This window comes from Papaver somniferum, chromosome 8 (genome assembly GCF_003573695.1).
Source record: "Papaver somniferum cultivar HN1 chromosome 8, ASM357369v1, whole genome shotgun sequence".
NCBI lineage: Eukaryota > Viridiplantae > Streptophyta > Magnoliopsida > Ranunculales > Papaveraceae > Papaver > Papaver somniferum.
In genome coordinates this window covers 72,098,818-72,119,446 of record NC_039365.1, presented here as the reverse complement: position 1 = coordinate 72,119,446, position 20,629 = coordinate 72,098,818, and the positions used below count along the sequence as shown (strand labels likewise).

At 38.7% G+C, this 20,629-nt stretch overlaps 1 protein-coding gene across 1 annotated transcript; it reads right to left on the bottom strand.

Annotated features, from left to right (window-relative positions):
* Nucleotides 1-941: 941 nt before the first annotated feature.
* On the bottom strand, nt 942-2,538 carry LOC113301582. The gene is made up of 2 exons (XM_026550359.1): nt 2,361-2,538; nt 942-2,064 (listed from the first exon to the last, which is right to left on the bottom strand). Exon 2 carries the CDS (start codon nt 2,052-2,054, stop codon nt 1,419-1,421), a length of 636 nt encoding a protein of 211 aa, XP_026406144.1. The 5' UTR covers nt 2,055-2,064; nt 2,361-2,538; the 3' UTR covers nt 942-1,418.
* Between the last annotated feature and the right edge of the window lie 18,091 nt (nt 2,539-20,629).

The following is a 20,629-nucleotide window of genomic DNA, read 5'->3' as shown; positions in this document are numbered from 1 at the left end:
TTAAAATCTTTTGGATCCAAGTGCATGCTTCTTGTCAGCAGATTACATGGTTATTCCCGTGGATCCTGCATTCCACGCTTGTTTAGGCGACGGAGACAGGGAGAACACACACATATTGCTATCCAAGTGTCATTTTTTTCTTTTTTTTTTTTCAATTTTTTTATATATACACCGGTTGGTCTAATTGGTCAGGTCTTTTTTTTTTTTTTAGTAACTCAATCACTCTATTTCATCCTAGCGGTAATAACAATTCGATGTTAGTGACCCACCAAATCACTTAGAGAAACAAGAAAATATTGCAAAAATAAAAACAGAAGGTGAGATGGTGACATTCTGAGATATGATAACAACTATCATATAATTTCTAACACCTGAGCTCTGTTTTTTTTTAGTTAATGGGTTCTCCAACTCCTGCAATCAAGATGGTTCCATCCACTTATATTGTTTAGTGTCATCCTGAAGGCACAAGTTTCTAGATTTTGAAATTTATCATGCAATTGTTTTTTCTATTTTTTTAAACCAAAGGCATCAAACTCTACAAATTACATAAACTGATACTCCAACTCATAGCTATTTCTGAACAATAGAGGATAAACACTAAACAAGCTATTTAGTTGGCATCTAATCTCGACTCAGCTAATATATACCTCACCGTCAAGAAAAAATGCCATCTACTTAGAAAGGCTAGTGTTTATTCTAAATTGTCCAAAAATCTCTAAAAGTTGGAGTTTTGTATACGTTAATTTTTTTTCTTATGGAACCCTACCCCCACACTTAAATCAAACATTGTCCTCAATGTTTCAAACCATTGCAAAAAGAATAAGAGGAATGCTTGAAAAATACAAGGAAGTAAGAATTGGAATTGTTCATCTGATTGACGCATACGAGAAACATTCAAAATAGACTCCCCATATATCAACAATCTGAAAATTTGGGGATCCACCCACAAGAAAATCTGCATATATAGCCAAAGCTTCAGAAGAAAATTAGCAAATAGTGGGAAAGGTGAAATTATCATCCCACAAGAGTCACCCCTATACTTAGTCTTTTCTACACTCGGAAGTGCATACAAAACATAAGTGGAAGGCACTTCTATTGGTTCCTCTTGGCAAACCTGCATGGTGTTAGCGGATACGTAGATGCAAAGAATTCAGAAAGAACTTTAGAAGCACATAATTCCAGCCCCAAATGAGGCATTTTCCTAAAAGATGGATTAACAACTCTTTGAGAAACTATTTCTAGTTTGGGAGGATCATCATTAGATAGAAATTCGCATAAAGGGTTAGACAAACCTTGCAAAACCTCGCGTGTTACCGGATCCTCGGTACTGCTGGACACTTCCATTCTCACATCACAAGTATCGTCATTCTCACTCAAACTTTTGGCAAGAAAATCACTTGTTCTTCTATAACCAAGTCCTACTCATCGAAAAAGAAATCAAAATCTTTCATAAGCAAATTATCATAATCCGTATGTTCTTCATCACAAGTTGACTTCTCATTCAGAATATCGGCTATCTCTGAATTTGGGGTACGGTGCACAAAGAAGTCATAATCATCATCGCTCTCATACACAACATAAGTCTTACCATCAATAATTGTAGTGTTTCTAGACTCAACTTCTTCCTTTTGAATAGGATAATGATCATTATAATCATGAGTTGAGCTAGTAACACCGTCATTATCAATATTTTCCAAAGGTTCATCATCCTCGAAATCTTCTTCTTGGGGCTCTTCTCCGTTATCAACACGACGGTTAACCTCATCATGTATGGCCCTAGAAATTGCTTGAAGAGTCTCTTCCGTTGCTCCCTCTTCTTCCAACTTCTCATATTGTCTAAAGAGTTTCTTTATGTTAACACGTTTTCCGCTACTACTCACAATAGGTTCTTTAGACCACGTTTCTTCCCTTTGAATGGGTGAAAGATCACAAGTACGATACGAAACAGGTCTAAATACACTATCATATGTTTCACTTGGTACGAAACTCGACAAGTTGGGAGTTGAGTTAATCTGGTTCCATGTACTTCGCAAATCCATGAATTCATTAGGCATCTGCAAAAAACTAGATTGGAACGTATGAGAAGTATAAATATTCCCCCATCCTTTTTATTTTCCACTTACATAACCACCAAAAGGTTGCTGCGATGTATGAGAATAATCACAAGGTCTTGTAGAATAATCATCGTAATCAAAATATTGGTTTTGATTGTATCTCACATATGGTTGGAAGTTATTGTAAGAGTGGGACTGAAAATCAGAACTATTACCATAATATGCATGGTCTTGTGAACCATATGTATTGTTTCCAAAAGGGTTCATCACGAACTTTTTATGCACACAACTCGTTTAGAGAGTTACCTCTTGTTGCCAATTGTGCACACGCAAAACAAGTGATTTGTGGTACCTGAAAATAAGATTCTCAAAAGATAAATCAATAAAAGCTAAAAAAAATAAAAGATAAAAAAAATAAAAACTATATACAAAAACAGAAAATTAAATAACAACTCAAACTACCGACTGCTCCCCGGAAGCAGCGCCAATTTTGACGAGGTGTCGAACTTGCAAAAATAAATTCCTTACTTCTCTTACACTAACTAGTAGTACAATGACAAACAGGTTCATTCCTACGGGAGAGTTGAGTCTAAGTTGTCGATTCAATTTCTGAATATTAATACAAATATGAGGATGAGAATGATCAAAGACTCTTTCTCAGTCACAAAACATGAATCTTATTGATATAACTAGTTTCTGCAAAGTACCTTGTTACTAACAACCCTAGAATAGTTAGTACGCTCAACTATTCCGTTATTATCTCCTAAGGTCACCGGATACGGAAGCGCTCGACTACCGGATTCTACTTTCCAAGTTTCCTAGAAGTACGCTCTCTAGGTGTGACTTAAAAAAATGCATTAAGTTCCGTGAGATAGGCTATTCCTAGTGACAAATACATAGGCTCGACTCATCTACTAGTGTCAATCTCTACACGTGGATATTTAACAAAATCCCATCATTAATATCCACGTATTACTACTTGTACTCGGAACATCTAGACAATTACGGGTCGAAGAAGACTCGAATTAGCAATAGAATCATCAAACAACCATTCAATTTGCAACTTAAACGATTGAGAAATAAATTCTTAAACACTTTTAGCATAGTAGAGAATGAGCAATAACAATATAATTGCAAGAAACATGCAGTTTAAATATCAATTGGAGTTCATATTTCGGACATCAATATCGTCCCTAATCAAGATGCAATTAGCTACTGGAGTTCATGGCAGACAATGAATCACAAATTCAAAACTAAATAAGCAAACCCAAACGAACAGCAGGTGGAGTGGGGGAATGATATTGTTGCAGCAAACAGATGGAAGTGGTGTTGTATGGACTGCAGGTGCGAACGATTTCTGCTGTTGGCGGATAGAATGACTGCGAAGTAGGAACTGCTGCTGGCGTGGTGCTGTAACTATCTTTGGTATGTGAACTGCCGAAGCTTGCTGCTGCCTGGAGCTGGTGGAGATTCAGGTGGATGTGTATGCAGGATGGTGCTGTTGAGATGGGGGAGATGAACTGGATGCAGATGCACACAGGTTCTGGTGATGGAGGATGGAACTGAACCGAACTCCAGCTGCTACTGTTGGTGGTGGTATGAATGGATGATGGCTGTGGTGGAGATGCAGGTGGTTTATGATATCAGACGGAGATACAGGTGGTAATGGATTGGAGAGGAGCAGAGAGCTCCTCTCTGTTGAGATGAAAACAGTCGCCTGATATATGGGGTATGAGATTATGATCTGTAGTATTTTTAGGTCTTCCTTTTATAGCTCAAAACCTTCCTATTCCTGTATTTGCGAATCTGATAAAGACCCAAATCTCTCGTTCATTCATCGACTCTAATTAGCTTCAATCTGCTCCTTCAATCCACATAAATCAATGGACAGAAAACTACTTTCTTTAAGTGGTTTCTCGGTAACCAAACACTTCCCCAGGCCAAGACAAATTGGTTTCCAAACTCCGTTTCTGTCTCGACTTCTAACTGTCTTCTGACTCTTGGTACAGACCCACAACCACGAGGCTCATTACAACTGAACTTGGCACTTCAACACTGTCCAACTCGAGCCTAAAGTAACCCTTGTAAACACCCATTGAACCAACATTCTTTACTCCCCTGGCATTGAGCCATGGCTAGCTATGAACCTTGGTTGGCTAACGGAAAACTTGGTGCAGTTGAGAGGTTGGCATTCATCATAAATTTAACAGCAGAAAGCTTACTTTTCCCTGTTTTGTTGGCTCATAAACTCTCTTCATATCCTAACTTCTCGGCATCCATATTCAAATCTGATTGAACTCGAGTCTCCTGTGTTGCTATATTTAGCTGTGAAAACATCTCATCCTGCTGGAAACAACAACTGCACCCATGATTTAGCCACAGCAAGATCTGACAGTGAGAACTTGCTGTTCAGGCATTTTATCAAGCGCCTAATGTGCGTTCTTCTGATGATATAGATTGCAGCTTGCTGTGATTCCTGAACTCTCAATATCTCCTTCTCTGCGACAAATTCAACACAAACCCATGGTTTTTGATCACTCAACACACAAAACATTTCAGTTTCTCATCCACTTAACATCACAAATCAAAGGCAGTTGCTCCTTCTTCTTCCCTGGATTCCCAGCTGGAAAACAACTCAAGTTCTGTCCCAACACTACTGATTTCCTCCAGTTTCTATCTTAAAGTCACAATCTCTAGTAACCTTGGCAAACAATTACAAGAACTATGTTTACGCCGGCAACAGCCCCTGGTTTAGTAAAAAAGGAACTACGACAGTGGACTGAAGAAAGGGTCTTGGAGATGTAATGAAGTGGTCGTATCCAGCTTCTGTTTGCAGGTTAAAAAGGAAACGTGGCACCCCTTATCTGAACAGTAGTCTGACTTTAATGAACCTTTAGATGGTGTCCCTTATCCTCTGCTGAGCTCCCGATAGCACTTGCCTTTAAAATGACATTCTTTTCCGTTTTGCAGTTGCTTCTTTAAAATGAATCCAAAACACCTACAAAATAAAAACAAAGCGTAATATACAAAAATACAAGAGAAATAACTAAGAAAAGCAAAAGAAATCGACATTTAAAAGATGTATTTTAGGTACTTATGATATCATTATGTTGTCATCCTTATGCAAAACAAAAGAATAACAACAACCAACCTTTACCAGAGAAAGGTTGAAAACCAGTTTTTAACTATTGCAAGCAAAAGTTGAAAATCCCGAAACACATGCTTTTATGCTAAACCAAAACCGATTCAACATATTGTGACTTTTTCACATATTGTTTCTATCAGAACCCCTCATGATCCTTTGATAAAGCCTACCAACATGGGCTAGAGCTTAATCCTGCTAAACCAAAAAGTCACCCAAACCATAAGGATTCACAATATTATAAGATCAAATATCAAGGTTAGAAAACCAAAATTAAACATCCCATAAACATACATAGCAACAACATAAAGCATTCAAGCACAGGCTATTTAAATCAAAAACTATCACAAGAAAAATTAAAAATCAAATAATTTTATTCATAATAATAAGATAGATTTATTCATAAAATAAACCTAATACAATTATTGAAAGAAATCAAAAATTGATGTCTATTTTTCAAAGATCATCTTCAATTTCCTCAAATTTTTCAGGATCTTCATCAACAACATCCCGACTGATATCTCAGATTCTGCACACAATACCTTGATTATATTCACAGGCGAAAGCATTAACCTTTCGATTAATATTCCGAGCATACTCCCTGTTATCAATTCCAAGTTTAATCAGTTTTCTTTGGTTACAGATAACAGTTCTTAGTAATGCTTCCTGTCTATGATGAGTTTCAATAGTTTTGAGGAGGACTTGACGTAGATTGATAATATCAATCTTAGTATCCAAACTGTTTTGGACAAGGAGATTAGTGACATCTTCCTTTTCATTTTATATATTTTCACAACCAGATTTCTTGAAGGTATCATCAAGATAAACTGTTTCCTTAGAAGTCATTCCACTCAAGGCTTTCAGAAGATTTGCTTGAGATCTGGTTTGAGAATACATCCTTTAGCATAAGTTTCCAGACACGCTGAGTACATATACTTGATATACCTTTAACACATACCAAAAAAAGATATCAGCCTTAAACAAATAATTCTGATAAGATTTGAAAGAATTTTTCGCATCTAATGTGTTACAAATTCACATCTTTCTTCGAAAAGAAATTATCTTTCTAGATCTGTATCAAGAGATACATTTAGCTCGGAAACTTATCATGTTTTACACAAGTTGTTTGCAATACAATTTTTCTACACATAGAGCCAGAAAATTGCATCTTTATATAGGTTGTGTAAGCTCTCTATGTTGACATAGTGCCCGGATATATGTGCTTCCTTACATCCGAAGATTGGGTATTGTAAGGATGCACAATCTAATGCGGTTAAGCATTGGGATGAGGAAATTCCTCATCAAATACCTTTTGAGGAGATCTTCTCCCTTCTTTAACATCATCATGTTCCTCTTCGTGGGTTTTGAACCCATCATCTCTGTTATTGTGAGATGCAATATCCTTGATTACATCTTGTGCCCAGGATGGTATGTTCTTTGAGCTTGAACCCGTGTGGTCTAGATATGCCAGTCGACAGTTTGCTAATGTCTCTTGTTCAAGACTATCTATATGTCCTCTTAAGGTATCCATTCTTTGTTGGGAATGTTTTTTTAAACATCTGGTTAGATATACCTCTTGACATGTTACAGTAAGAAGTTTCTCAATAAGGATCTTATTCCTTATCTGTGAGTGTTCTAGCGGTTGATTGAGAATTTCATACTCAGTATTCTGTTGATGAACTTCATTGCACAAGGCCAGTTTTTGTTCCATATAATCTGCCAAATTATTTTGAAGACTGAGTGTTTCTCGCTTTCCTTCACATATTCTTACGTTTAGTTGAACAATAAATTTTGTGACATCATTTAGACTGTCAATGGTTTTTCCCTTTTCTGCATAGCTTTCAACATGTTTGAAGAATTTTTCTAACATTTTACGAAATCCAGAACTTGGGCAGTCTAGTGAATCTAATCTCTTTTCAGACGATTTTTCACTAGAGATTGGAGTCGGATCCAAAACATGTTTAAGTTTCGGATTCGTTCTTTTCTGACCAGGAACCTGATTCACAATCAAGTTATTAGTCATATACTTATTCTTTGATTTTCAAAAAGACTTTCGAGACCAATTTCCATTGACCTTCTCTGAGATATTATTCTCATTATCTTGACATACGTTAATTGAGTTCTTCATAAGTTTAGCTTTGCTTTTCTTGTTTTGACTCATATATTATAGGTTGGATCGCACCAAACACAGATTGTTATATATTTTCGTGTTTGCCTGCTCGGATACCAATTGAAAAGATGAGGGTACCCAAATATACCTCAATCTAAAACTTTTCCACATATAAGTCCTTTCTCCGAAGTGATTGTCTATGGACTGAGTTGAGACAATACAACAAATCGGTTCACACTTCGTGTGATCGTCTATGGATACGAGATCGAGACAATACAACAACGAAGTATGTTTACTTGATAAAAGGTTCGGACATAACCAAACACAATAGAATTACTTATCAAGTAAATAGGAATTAACGTCTGTGTAATTTACTTTAAATTATAATAACAATAATTACAATTGCAGAAAAAAAAAAGTAAATGACACAACAAGATTTTGTTAACGAGGAAACCACAAATGAAGAAAACCCCCGGGACCTTGTCCAGAATTGAATACTCTCAGGATTAAGCCGTTGTACAAAATCAAACCAACTTCGTGTAGTTGATACCAAGCAACTAAACCTACAGTTCACCTAGTTCCGTCTGTATTCCCACGCCTCCGACCTGTAATAAGTCACGTACTTGGAACAATTCCTTTGGTTCGTATTCCAAACATTAAAGGAACAACAAATCTGTTTGGTATCAACTCTTTTCAACCAAGTGATGTGAGTTCGACAAAGGCTCTTCTGTTTATCTTAATAAACTCCTTCGTCGGGTTCTTGGATCTATCTTATTATCAACTACCGAAGTAAATTTTAAGATTTTGCAATCAATACTTTTAATCACAAAGAATTTTATTGATGCCGACCTACACAACTAATCAATCTAATCTACCACGAGGATAAACCGATTATTGTTGGATCCTCTTTTATCGAAACAAGCATTGTGCACACCAAAGATTACGAATCCCAAATCAGAAATCTTCAAAGTCTTTTTTGTCTTCAAATATTCTTAGATCTTCAATAAAAACCTGCACACAATCAACTTGAATCTTTTGTGATCAATCACACACAGAACGAAGTCTGTTAACATTAGATTTTCACAAGACGTCTTTAGATTTACAAACAGTCTAAAGATCCCCGTCAAAACTTCAATCTAAATTGAGTGAATCTTATATCAGAAGAGAAGATTCTCAAGCATAAACAAACTAGGTGCAATAAAAGTGCAACCACCGTTAGTCAATCAAATCAATCGAAAACAAAAGATAAACCGAATTATCTAGTTTTCCACCAACGGTACTAATAGAGCTTCTCAATCCTAAAGAAGTATTTAAACTGAGCGGCTGTAAGAGATTTCGATTAATTAGGTTACTCTCCTCTCCGAATAGGCGGCTTCACCAGCAGCAACACAACTGAGATAGTTCTTGCTGTACGAGGATTAGTTTGATCGAAATACAAAATTTGATATTTATAGACCAAGGAAGTTTGGACACAAAGGAATTTCCAAAACCGAAAATGTTCTCAAGATATGCAATATATTCCAGATTCGGTTTCCATAATTCCTGGAAATGCTTTGTCCAAAATAATGACCGAAAATCTCTTAGAAAATATCAAACTAGCAAATTCACATTACTAATTTTCATTTTCCAAAAATAAAATTAAAAACCTTAAATAAAAGATTATCAATTTATTTTATTCGATCCGGGATTTTCTTCCTTTAGATATTAAGGAATAACTTTGAAAAATTGAAGATAAGCGTTACTGCACATGTTCAAAGTATGTCGACATCCTTACTTTGTAAGTCCTCTGTCATACTTACAATCTTGAAATCGATTTGCCAAACTTCCAAACAAGTTTAGAATTGGTTCATATGACTTTCAAGAACTACGTGATTGATCAAGAATACTCAATCACCAAACATGGCTTTCACGGTTCTACTAAAACAAGTTTTAGTTCTACCTCCATGTGAGTACTGTGCATAGTCACACTAGCTTTCCAAAATTCGGTTGATTAGGTACTAGGATCGGTTCCCCACATATATATGGTATCTAACTTGTACTTACTGCACATGTCCACAGGATCGGTTCCCCTTTGCCTAAAATCGTGTTGCGCATGTCCATAGGATCGATTCCCCTTTCTACTAAAAACTTGATGCACCTCATACAAGGATCTATTCCCCTTTGTGATAGGTTGCACCTCTTACTAGGATCGGTTACCCTTTACCATAGTCGGTCATACCAATAACACAAAATCGATCATACCAAGGCCTTTTGTAGATGGGGAAAAACGATTTGCTGGTTTTTACGGAATCGAGGAGATGACCGTGCGGAGGAGACTCCTTGAACTGATCAAATTCTCAACCTCAAACAGATGCACTGCAAGAAGGGAGTGCTTTAAGTTCGAGAGATCAATCTTTAGGACTCCGGCCTAAACCAAGACAATAGCCGTTCCAGAGTCAACTCGGTCACAAGAGAGGATGGGTCGATCCGTAGGAGGGAAGCTGAGAAATGTGTGATATCAATGGTGATCGAGATTGTAAGTGTGTTGCATATTCTGTGTAAGAAAGTTCTGAATGATTTAATTTCACTCAGTTGAGAGTGATTTCTCAGACGATGACTTCGTGTAGACGAAAGATTGTCTGTGTGAACTTGTCGAGAAATTCTTGTCTGTTTCAATCATGATTCAGAGGCCTTTTATATTGTTGAATTGAAAACACCATGATCCCATGAAGTGTGATAGTTGTTGGAGTCAAAGAGTGGGGAAGTGGAAATCGTGTTGAAACCAGTTGCTCATTGTGCGGAGACTTGGTTAACTTTCCACCCACTACTTGCTAACTCCTTCAACTGATTGCACGACTTGCTCACATTTTTATCGTGTGTATGAACACACGTGCCGTAGACCGCCAGACCAAAACCCTTGTTAATATCCCCCCATGTGACACGATTGATGTCTCGTGAATGTGGAGTATGCAAGGCAGACGTGTATTTAGTTAGTCAGTTGCTGACTTTATGGGACTATGAGTCGTTGTATTGCTGAGTTGAACATAATTTGCAAATGTTCTGAGACTCATGAATCGAACATGTCTGCTGAGACAGAAAATATCATTGTCGAATAAATGTTGATAACCTGAGCAAACTGTTCTGCTGAATCGTTGAATATTGATAGTTGAACCGATATTCCTTAGTCTGAGCAAATATTGCTAGTATGAGTGTTGCTCATCTGATGAGTTATTGAATGTTGATAGTTGAACCAACATTCTTCAATGTAAACAAATATTATCTATTTGAGCGAATGTTGCTCATTTGATGAATTGTTGAATATTGATAGTTGAACCAATATTTTTTGGTGTGACCAGATGTTGCTCATTTGAACAAATGTTGCTCATCTGAGAAAATGTTGATTTTAGATGCTGGCATCTGAGCCGAGCATAATTATTAAAATGTTAACCACGGGATCAAAGTAAAATTGTTAATGTTTGAATCTGCTCAGAATTATGTTTTTTGCAGAGCTCTGGATTCGAAACCCTAATTTTGACCAATTGCTGAATTGATGATTTACTGAAAATCGTTCATGATATGAAGGAGGGACCGGCTACATGGGATGATGAATCGACCGTGTAGCTCCCAGATGCTCAAGTGAGAAAAATACCAAAGTCTCCTGAAGACCAGTTGGTGAAAAGATGATTAAATGCTGGTTTAATCATTTATTAAAATAGTGCTCGTGTGAGCGTCAGGTAGTAAAACCTGATTATGGAGAGATGAGGGACCGACCAAGGGGGAATGAGACTGGCCCTTGGTGATCATGGGACCAGCTGATGGTCGTTTGAGCAAACTCCAAGTTGTTTGGGAAGAGTATGGACCCCATATGAGCAATTGAGCAAATTAGGTCAAAATTGTTAAAACACGTGGGACCGGCTCTTTGAAAGCCTCAGGACCAGCCTTGGTCGGTCAAGGAGACATGCCCGTGTCACCATAATGTCCCTGTCTCAGTCCTGAGAATTTCGATATTTTCCGATGCGCGTTTGAGCAACATTTTGAGAAAATATGAAGGATTCAGGGTTTTGCTGAAACTGGGGAATCTTCATGAGATGATGAAAAAATAATTAATAAAATAGGGGATTGCAAGGTGTGGGACCAGCCACGGCTAGGGCATGACCGGCCGGCTAGCAAGCTCGGTCCCGCATCACCTTACCCCAATGTTATGTAATTTTATGTATTTTCCCTGATGTGAGGGAAATATCATGAAACTGAGAAATTTCATGAAGTTAAGGAATTTCCATGAGATTATGGAAATAATAATAATAAAATAGGGAGTCATGAAATGTGGGACCGTCCATGGCCGAGGCATGGCCGGCCGGGCCAAAGAGCCCGTTCCAAGGCACTTTTCCCAATTTTATAATATTTTTCATGATTTTAGAAAAATATCATAAAATCAAGAGGTTTGTTGAAATCAGGGAGTTTCCATGAGATGAGGGAAACATAAAAATAATTATAATAAAATAAGGGCGCGTGGGACCGTCTAGGGCATGACCGTCCGGCTAGGGCCCGGTCCCACGAGTTTCCCTAATTTTACATGATTTTCATGACTTGAGGGAAATTTCATGAATTCAAGGAATTTTCTTAGGATGAGGGAAGTAATAATAAAATAATATGGAGTCATGAGGTGTGGGACCGGATGGCTAGTGAGCCCGGTCCCACGACATCTTTCCTAATTTATTATTATTTCTTTGATACGAGGAAACACCATGAGACTGGGGAGTCTCCTTGAGACGAAGGAGATTTGCTCAAATGAAGGGATTTTCATGAGATCAGGTAAAATAATAAAATATGATAAAATATAAAATTGGACGTGGGACTGGCCACGCACGACCGGCCGGCCGGTGGGCCCAGTCCCCCAGCGCCTCGATTAATATTTTATTATTTATTATTTTCTTCCTATTTTGCATAGGTTCGTCGTTCCTTCGTGTTTTGGAATGCTCGTTTGTGCATTCATGTACTCGTTTGTGCATTATTGCTAAGTACACTTGCACCATTTTGGTCGGGGCTTACTCAAGAGCTGCTCAGATGCCCGTATGTTGAATATTTATCACTAACCCGTGGAATTCTGCTGGGAAGAACCACAAATTGAAGTGACGAAATATTAGGAAAAATCGTAGAATATTGTTGAATATTCATTTAACTATTAGAGATAATTAATTGATGGCTCTATACTAGCATGCATGCTGTCTAGGAGCATTAATTATCTGAGAACTGAGAGATATGAGCTTGTTGAAACATCATATTTCTCTAATATAGTCAGGGAAAACCTTGTTGCATCCTGAAGACTTTATTGCTCCATATTAGCAGGCATGCTGTCTAGGAGCCGTCCAATCTTTCGATTCTATATAAAAACAATTACTGATATTGCTCAGTATTCATGAGATGTGTCGTTTTCTCAGCTGAGAGACTACACATCTACATATACTCTGAGAGATAGCCTTCTCAGTCAGAGATTTTATGGCATGATCTTTCATGCTTCAATGAGAGACATGAGCCTCAATACTCATCTGATTGTCGGATCAGGAGCATGTATAATTATGGTTTTGCGATTTTAACCCTTATCGAAAATCCACCATCTACATTAAGTCCCATGCTTAGTGAGGGACAGTCATGTTCCTCAGTCAGCACTAAATGATGATTTTCCAGTTACAGATAAAATAAGTAATTGAACTTAGTCATAAGATAAGACGTTACTGGATTTTGACTGAATGAGCGAACCATGGTTTGAATGAAAACCCCAGTGGCATAATAGAGCGTCACTCAACGAGCATAAATTGGTGTAGAACCGCTGAATTGATAGTGGAACCTTGGTCAGTTTAGGATTCACGGGCCGGGCACGAAATGGAAATCCTTATGGAATTAGGTTTTGGAAATAAAATTGATATAAAAGGGAATTAATCCCTCTTTTTTTTTATTTCTCTCCCACGACCGACCACCACCTCCTTCCTTCATCATCTTCACGTCCTTCACGTCAACAACATGAAAAGGAAAAAATTTTGCCGGAGCACCGTCCCACCGGAGCAACCGCCGTCCAGCCAACTTTCGGCCGGCGCCGACTAGGTACGCGGCAATTTTTTTTCTTTTGCTTGCTGATTTCATGAGTTGTTCATGCTTTGATAATGTTAAAATTTTATATATGTGTATATATGAGTGTGAGTTTTGTTGAAAACCCTTGTTTTATTAAACGTATGTTCGTTCGATCATTAATTCAAGAGACTAGCAATAATCCCTAACTTGAGAGAGATTTTTCTTTTGAAATATACCTGTGCCCAGCTTTCATGGAAACCAAAACTTCATCTTAAAAGATGTGAGCTTTTCACAAGATCGAAATAAACCTTCGTTTCAAAGAAAAATGCTCATACGAAGGAAAAGATTTTTTTTTTAATATGTGGAACCGTGACATATAATAAAATATAATTCCATATATTTATTTACGTGAGTTTTCTCACGTTAGATAAAAAAATTGAAAATTTACGTGAGTTATTCACGTTAATTGTTATTTCGTAAAATCAAAACATGGGTTTTGAGTAACCATCGAAATTACACAATTTATTTATGATGAAATATTATCTTGTTGTAAATTTCATAGCCCAGTTGTGGATGTTTATACTATGAAAATTATGTTCATGATTTTATGAAAAACCAGTTTCAATCTTATGATAAGGTTTTGTTCGTTATTGCAGGTTTCAAAAAACGAACTAATCTTGGAGTGCTAACTCTTGCACCACAATCACTACTGAAATCGTGAAAAGGTAAGATTTAAGAGTTACAATTTTTGTAGTGGATTTATTATCAGCATGTCCATAATTTTATGCTCCTGGTTCCAGAAAATGGTAACTTTCAGCAGCAGCGATTATGATTATAGTTATTCCTCCAGCTCCTCTGACGAGGACTTCAAAGCTTCTGCAGCCAAATCGAAAACTAAGAAAAATCATGCTGAGGGAGCAAATCCTGACATACCCCTTAATGACCGGAGATTCACTTATGCTGAGCTTATGAAGAGAAAAGTCGATGATGATGAGGCGGACGACCGTCGGTGTAGAAAGGGTCGAATCCGGCGCAGAATACTAGCGCTTAAGGAAAGACGTCGATTTGCTAACGGTGTACCTTCCGAATTGATGCTTCAGAAGATGAACCAGTGTGGGTGCCACGGGATCGCAAGATTAAGCCAGATCGTCGTACCAGAGAGCTCAGAGAGATTGCGAAACGAGTCGAGGATAAAGCGGAAGAGGACTCGGACGATCCTAATATCCATACAGACTTCATCAGTGGCCCTGATAGTGACTCCGACGAAGAAGAGGATTCTGAGAAGGACAGTGATGATGAATCTGATAAATCTGACAACTCGGATGAATCTGACGAGTAACTTTACTCCTGATCTTACTTAAACATTTGAATGTTTTCTTAGCCTTCGTAGTAGACATCTTATCTATTTGAATAACTTCACTTCAGTATTAAGATTTTCCTATTGAATAAGAAATCCTTTTAATAATGTTGGTTCTTCTTGATTGAATCAAACAGAATGAGCCAATGCTCATGCGCCAAAACCCATCATGATCCTTTTGGACTTGCCTTGGCGGTTTCCATATGCAAAATACTAGGATACGCCGCATATGCTGAGAAAACATGCGACATACACAAGGTCGTGTGACTATATCCAGCTTTGGTCAGTCCCCACTACGTTATTTTCCTCCGTGTCTCCAGTATTGATCTTGTTTGAAACTTAGGGTTTTAGTAAAACTCGCAACTGAATTGACTATTCACATAAGATAAGCACCCACCGTATCTCATATATATCCCCAAGACTTAGGGTTTAGCATTTACGCAAAAACTTCTTCCGTTCCCGAGTTAGTTTCATCGCGTAGAGAAAATTTTGATTATCATACCTTTCGTCGCTATCTCCAGCAGTAGTATGTCTTCTCGAAACGAACCTTAGTCGAAGCATGAAGTGGAAGCATCCGTCTCAGTAAGTTGTATATTCTATTCATCTCCATTTGATCAGAGTTATTGATCATAGGAAAATAATTTGTTGCAGGATAATCAGAAGAATCCGTCTTCTTCTCATAATTCGAGACCCAAGCGGACTGTTAGAGCCCCTGCTCGGTATAGATCAGCTCATACTGAAGCCGACACATCTGTGAGTGATTCTATGACTTCTTGATTGAAGTTCTACTCAACGGTTTATCCAATCTTCATCTGAAATTGCAAACTTCTTTACCACAGGTTGATTACACGTTGTTGTTGATACTGGAAAGAGGAGGAATGGGGAGTCTGTGGTCGTGATTGACGATAGCAGTAACCGTGTTGATGAAGACTCAACTGATCCACGGAGGCTGTGATTAGTGCTCGTGTTCATGAATATCCAACATCTGGACTCCCCTTTGAAGCTCTCATGATTAATACTAGCCCAAATAATGAAGTCGTCGGTGGATTCGTCATTCCCAAATGTCACGCACCTCTGTACATTAAAATTTGGATGCGGTACGGGCATATTGCTACGACGGAAATATGGAGAGGTTTTCTCCCAACCCTTCTGACTACGGTGGCCGGACTGTTACCGATCATCAAAGAGATGAACGAGATAAATCTGCGAGATCTCAAGAATCATGAACTTCATAGGTGGGATGACAGGATCTCTAATTGCAAGACCATGCGGTTCAACGTGAGTTGGCTCGCCGTCGCCTCGAGATGATCAAAATCGACAAGGCAGCGGCTGTTGCTGATACAATTTCTACCATAACTGCTTTCTTGGAAGAGGAGAAGGCACTCGCCTTGGAATCGGCAAGAGTTGACAAAGCTGTCCAGGACTTGAAGGTGGAGACCCAAAACTTTCAAAAGAAGCTTGACATGGTTGTCTATAAAAATTACTCTCTGCTGGATGGTTTACTCTGAGTGAGCATTTATGATTGTTGTTTTCCAATAGGTTTAGGCTTTTCTTTAGGCATAATAATTGATCATGGTATGAAAGAATTTTGCTCATTTATGAAATGTTTAATGAACAAAGGAGCATTTTGCATACTCTTTGGAGGAATATAAATTACATTTTGAGAAATGCTTGAAATGATGAAAAGGTAAGGATTTTCTATGGATCAGGCATAATATGCTTTGAGCCATTTACCGTTGATGATATTTCCTTCCACTCCTCCATCAATAGCTAGGATCTTGTAATATCCACTGGACACTGCCTTGATGATGATATATGGTCCTTCCCATTTCGGAGAGAACTTAGGAGCAGACATATCTTGTTGAATGTGTTTTGCTCTCTTTAGCACCAAATCTCCTACTTGGAATGTTCGAGGTCTTATCATTTTGTTGTAAGATCTGGAGATCCTTTGTTTGTACGCTTCCACATATTTTTCTATTTTAGCCCTCCTTGACTCAAGCATGTCCAGTTCGACGATCCTTGAGTTGGACACTTCTGCTTCATCCCACTGCACTCCACTGGATGTGGCGATCCTTGTTGAAGGAATCTTGATTTCCGCTGGGAGTATGGCATCAACTCCATAGACGAGAGAGTATGGTGAAGTTCCGATCGAACTCCTTGGTGCGGTCCGGTAGGCCCATAAAGCCATAAGCAATTGTTCATTCCACGTTCGAGGATTGTCATGAATTTTCCGGCTGAGAATTCAGATCAAAGTCTTGTTAGTACTCTCTGCTTGTCCGTTTCCATAGGGATAGTATGGTGTGGATAAGACTTGTTTGATGTCGTATTCCTCGAGCAATTCTGTCACGTGTTTGTTGGTGAAAGGAGTTCCATTATCAGTGACAATATATTTAGGAACACCGAACCTGCATATTATGTGTTCCTTGATGAAGGCTGCGATCGTAACTCCAGTGGCGCTCCGAAGAGGGATAGCTTCAACCCACTTGGTAAAATACTCAGTTGCAGTGATGATGTACTCATGCTGCTTTGAAGATGCTGGATTGATTTTCCCTATGATATCCAGTCCCCATCTATAGAAAGGACATGAAATATTCACAGAATTCAGACAAGGAGTGTGAATGAGATTACCATGGATTTGGCATTGATGACACCTATGAACGTGCACAGTTGCGTCGTCTTCCATGGTTGGCCAATAACATTTCTCATGAATCTGGAGAAATAATTTCTTTTTTCCTTGATGTTCTCAATCGTGCATTTATTTTAGAACCGTTGAGATTTCACGCTTAGCTAAGCATCTCAGTAAATTCCCACCAAAGCTTTTACGATATAAGATTCCGTCAAGGAAAACGAATCTTTTGGCTCTCTGGATGAGTTTGATTATCTCCATTTTCTCCAGCGGAAGTTAATTTTCCCTTAGGTACTTGATGTAAGGCTCCCTCCAGTCCTCGGTATGACGGATTGTCAAAGATTCTAAGTGATGAAGAGGCGTCTGACAATTAGGAAAAGATCTTTGCAGATTTCTTGATTGGGCCTCCATAGAAGGCCAGTAGTATCCCATCCTTTGAAGCCTTCTGTAAAGTGTTACTACTAATGTCTGTCCACAGATTTTTTTCATATATGCGTTTGAGTTGTTCGTCTGCTTCGTCGCATCCAAGGTATCGTGATAAAGACCCGTCAGGATTCCGATAGTATAATGCTCCATGAAGCAAGAAATAATTCTTTAGTTTCTTGAGGCTGACTTTCCCTTCTGAAAGAGAATTTCTCAATTCATGAATAATGGGTGCTCGCCAATCGTTTGTTTGAATGTCTTTGACTTGAGCAAGTCAAGTAGATGACACAACACGCCTTTGTACCGTGATTGTTATCTTCGTTCCTTCGAATTGTAGTTTAGAAGCAAGAGTTGCTAGACAGTCAGCATGCTTGTTGTTAGTTCGTCCAGTATGGATGATTGTGGCATCAACAAAATGATTTAAGATCCACTGAGCTTCCGTTCTGAATGGTGCGAGCGTGATTTATTTGAGAGAATATGATTCGTTCATTTGATTGAACAGTAGATTTGAATCTCCCCTTATCTCAAGGTGGGCTGCTCCTGCTTTCTTGGCCAGGGACAAACCTAATAAGAAAGCCTCATATTCTGCTGAATTGTTGGTGCAGTGAAAATCCAGTTTGAATGAATGCGAGAAGACTTCACCAGATGGAGACACTAGCACCACGCCCGCTCCTCCGGTGTCGTTGCTAGGAGTGGCGGAACCGTCAAAGTATAAGAGCCATGTCTCTTCTTTGATAACTAAGATCTCTGGAAACTCACCAGGTACATCTTCATGTAACATTGTCGTATCTTCGCCTGGGAAATCAGCAAGCAAGTCGTCAACTGCTTGGACTTTGATTGCTCTAGGCGGTACACAAGCTATGTCAAATTTTGACATCTGAAGTAGCCATTTTGCTGGTTTACCTATCAAGGCTGGCTTTGATAGTAAAAACTTTATAGGATCAACTTTGGAAACAAGCATGACTCTGTTGGATAATAGATAGTGTCTGAATTTCTGAATCGCATGCACTAATGCTATACATGCTCTCTCAGCTTTTAGGTATCTGAGTTGAGCATCTCTCATTGTACGGATAAAGTAGTAGATCGGTCGTTCGACCCCTTCTTCGTCTTCTTGAGCAAGAAGTGCTCCAATAGAGTCATCACTGGAAGCTGTATAAAGTATCAGTTGTCGTCCTTGCACCAGAGATTTCATGACAGCGGGTGATAATAGTATCTGTTGTATTTTCTGGAATGCTTCTTGTTGGACGGTTGTCCACGTAAAACTTGCTCCTTTCTTCAGCAGAGGGGTGAATGAAGCAATGAGTTGAGCTAATCCAGGAATGAAGCGTCGAATATAATTTACCTTGCCCATAAAACTTTGGAATTCTTTTACAGTGCATGGATGAGGCATGGTATTAATAGATTTCGTCTTGTCTGGATCAACTTTAATTCCTTCTGCAGTGACTAGGAATCCTAAAATTTTTCCGGAGGAGACACCAAATGCACATTTCAGAGGATTCATCTTTAATTAAATTCTCTGTATCTTTCAAAGACTTGTCTCAGAACTTCTAGGTGGGATGCTCGACTCTTCGACTTCACCACCACGTCATCAACATAGTCCTCCACCTTCTTGTGTATCATATCGTGGAATATTTCAGTCATAGCTCGCTGATAAGTAGCACCTGCATTCTTTAATCCACAGGGCATCACAGTGTAGTGAAAATTCCCAATGAGAGTGCGAATTGTAGTTTTATTGGCATAGTGTTCGCACATCTTGATCTGGTTGTAGCCACTGTAACCATCCATGAATGAGAACATAACGTGACAACTGGTTGCAACGAGCATATCAATGTTGGGTAGAGTAAAATCATCCTTTGGGCAGCATTTATTCAGATTCCTGAAATCAACACAACATCTGATTTGACCATTTTTCTTCTTGACATGAACAACATTTGCCAGCCATGTTGGGTGCTGAATAGGTCTGATAAACCCTGCTTCCAGTAGTTTCTGAATTTCGACCTTGATTTGATCCTCAACTTCATGTCTGAACTGCCTAGGCGACTGTTTGACAGCTTTGGAGCCAGGAGTGATGTGCAGATGATGAGTGACCAATTTTTCATCAAGACCAGGCATCTCTTCGTATGTCCAAGCAAAGATATCATGATATTCTTTCAACAGACTTATCAGTCCCGCTTGCTCTTTCGGTGATAATGCATAATTTATCAAGATTGGCATTGGATCATCCTCCGTCCCGTTGTTGATCGTCTCGAGGTCATCACTAGTAGAATCAGTGTCATCTTGCAATTGTCGTGGAGCATCTTGAATCTCTTTATCAGGTGATTGTTCACTCTGATATGATTCTTCAGGACGGGGAGACTTTTCATTGTTCTCCCTTGTTAATTGTTAATCTTTGCGCCGGTGGTACGTGACCCTCCCCTCTGCATCATGACTGGCTATGAAGTTGGATCTTTGCGTTATAACCTGATCTTTACAGCGCTTGACTGGTGTAGCAAATGACTTAATCGGTTTAGTACCTGAAGACGATGGTTTGTCAGCAGCTTTCTCAATGGATTCCCAATTCGGGAGTGGAGTACTGTAGATCTTCCTGGGAGGTTCAGGGATGTCCTTCTGAGATTCAAGGAATTCAGCGTCATAGACCGGGGCGTAAGGAGATGATGAATCCGCAATACGAACAATCTTGTTATTGAGCAGAGATTTCATGCATTGATGATATATTGAAGGAAACACTTTATTGTCATGGAGCCACGGTCTTCCAAGTATCATGTGGTAATCAAGCTCTTGCTCGATCACATGAAATTTGGCCTTTGATTGAATAGGCCCTACCATCAAGTATATGTATGCATATCCATATGTATGGATCTGACTTCCTTCA

What these genes read in the sequence shown, in the direction of transcription:
- LOC113301582 (XM_026550359.1), bottom strand. Translation starts at nt 2,054, where the DNA reads ATGCCTAATGAATTCATGGATTTGCGAAGTACATGGAACCAGATTAAC.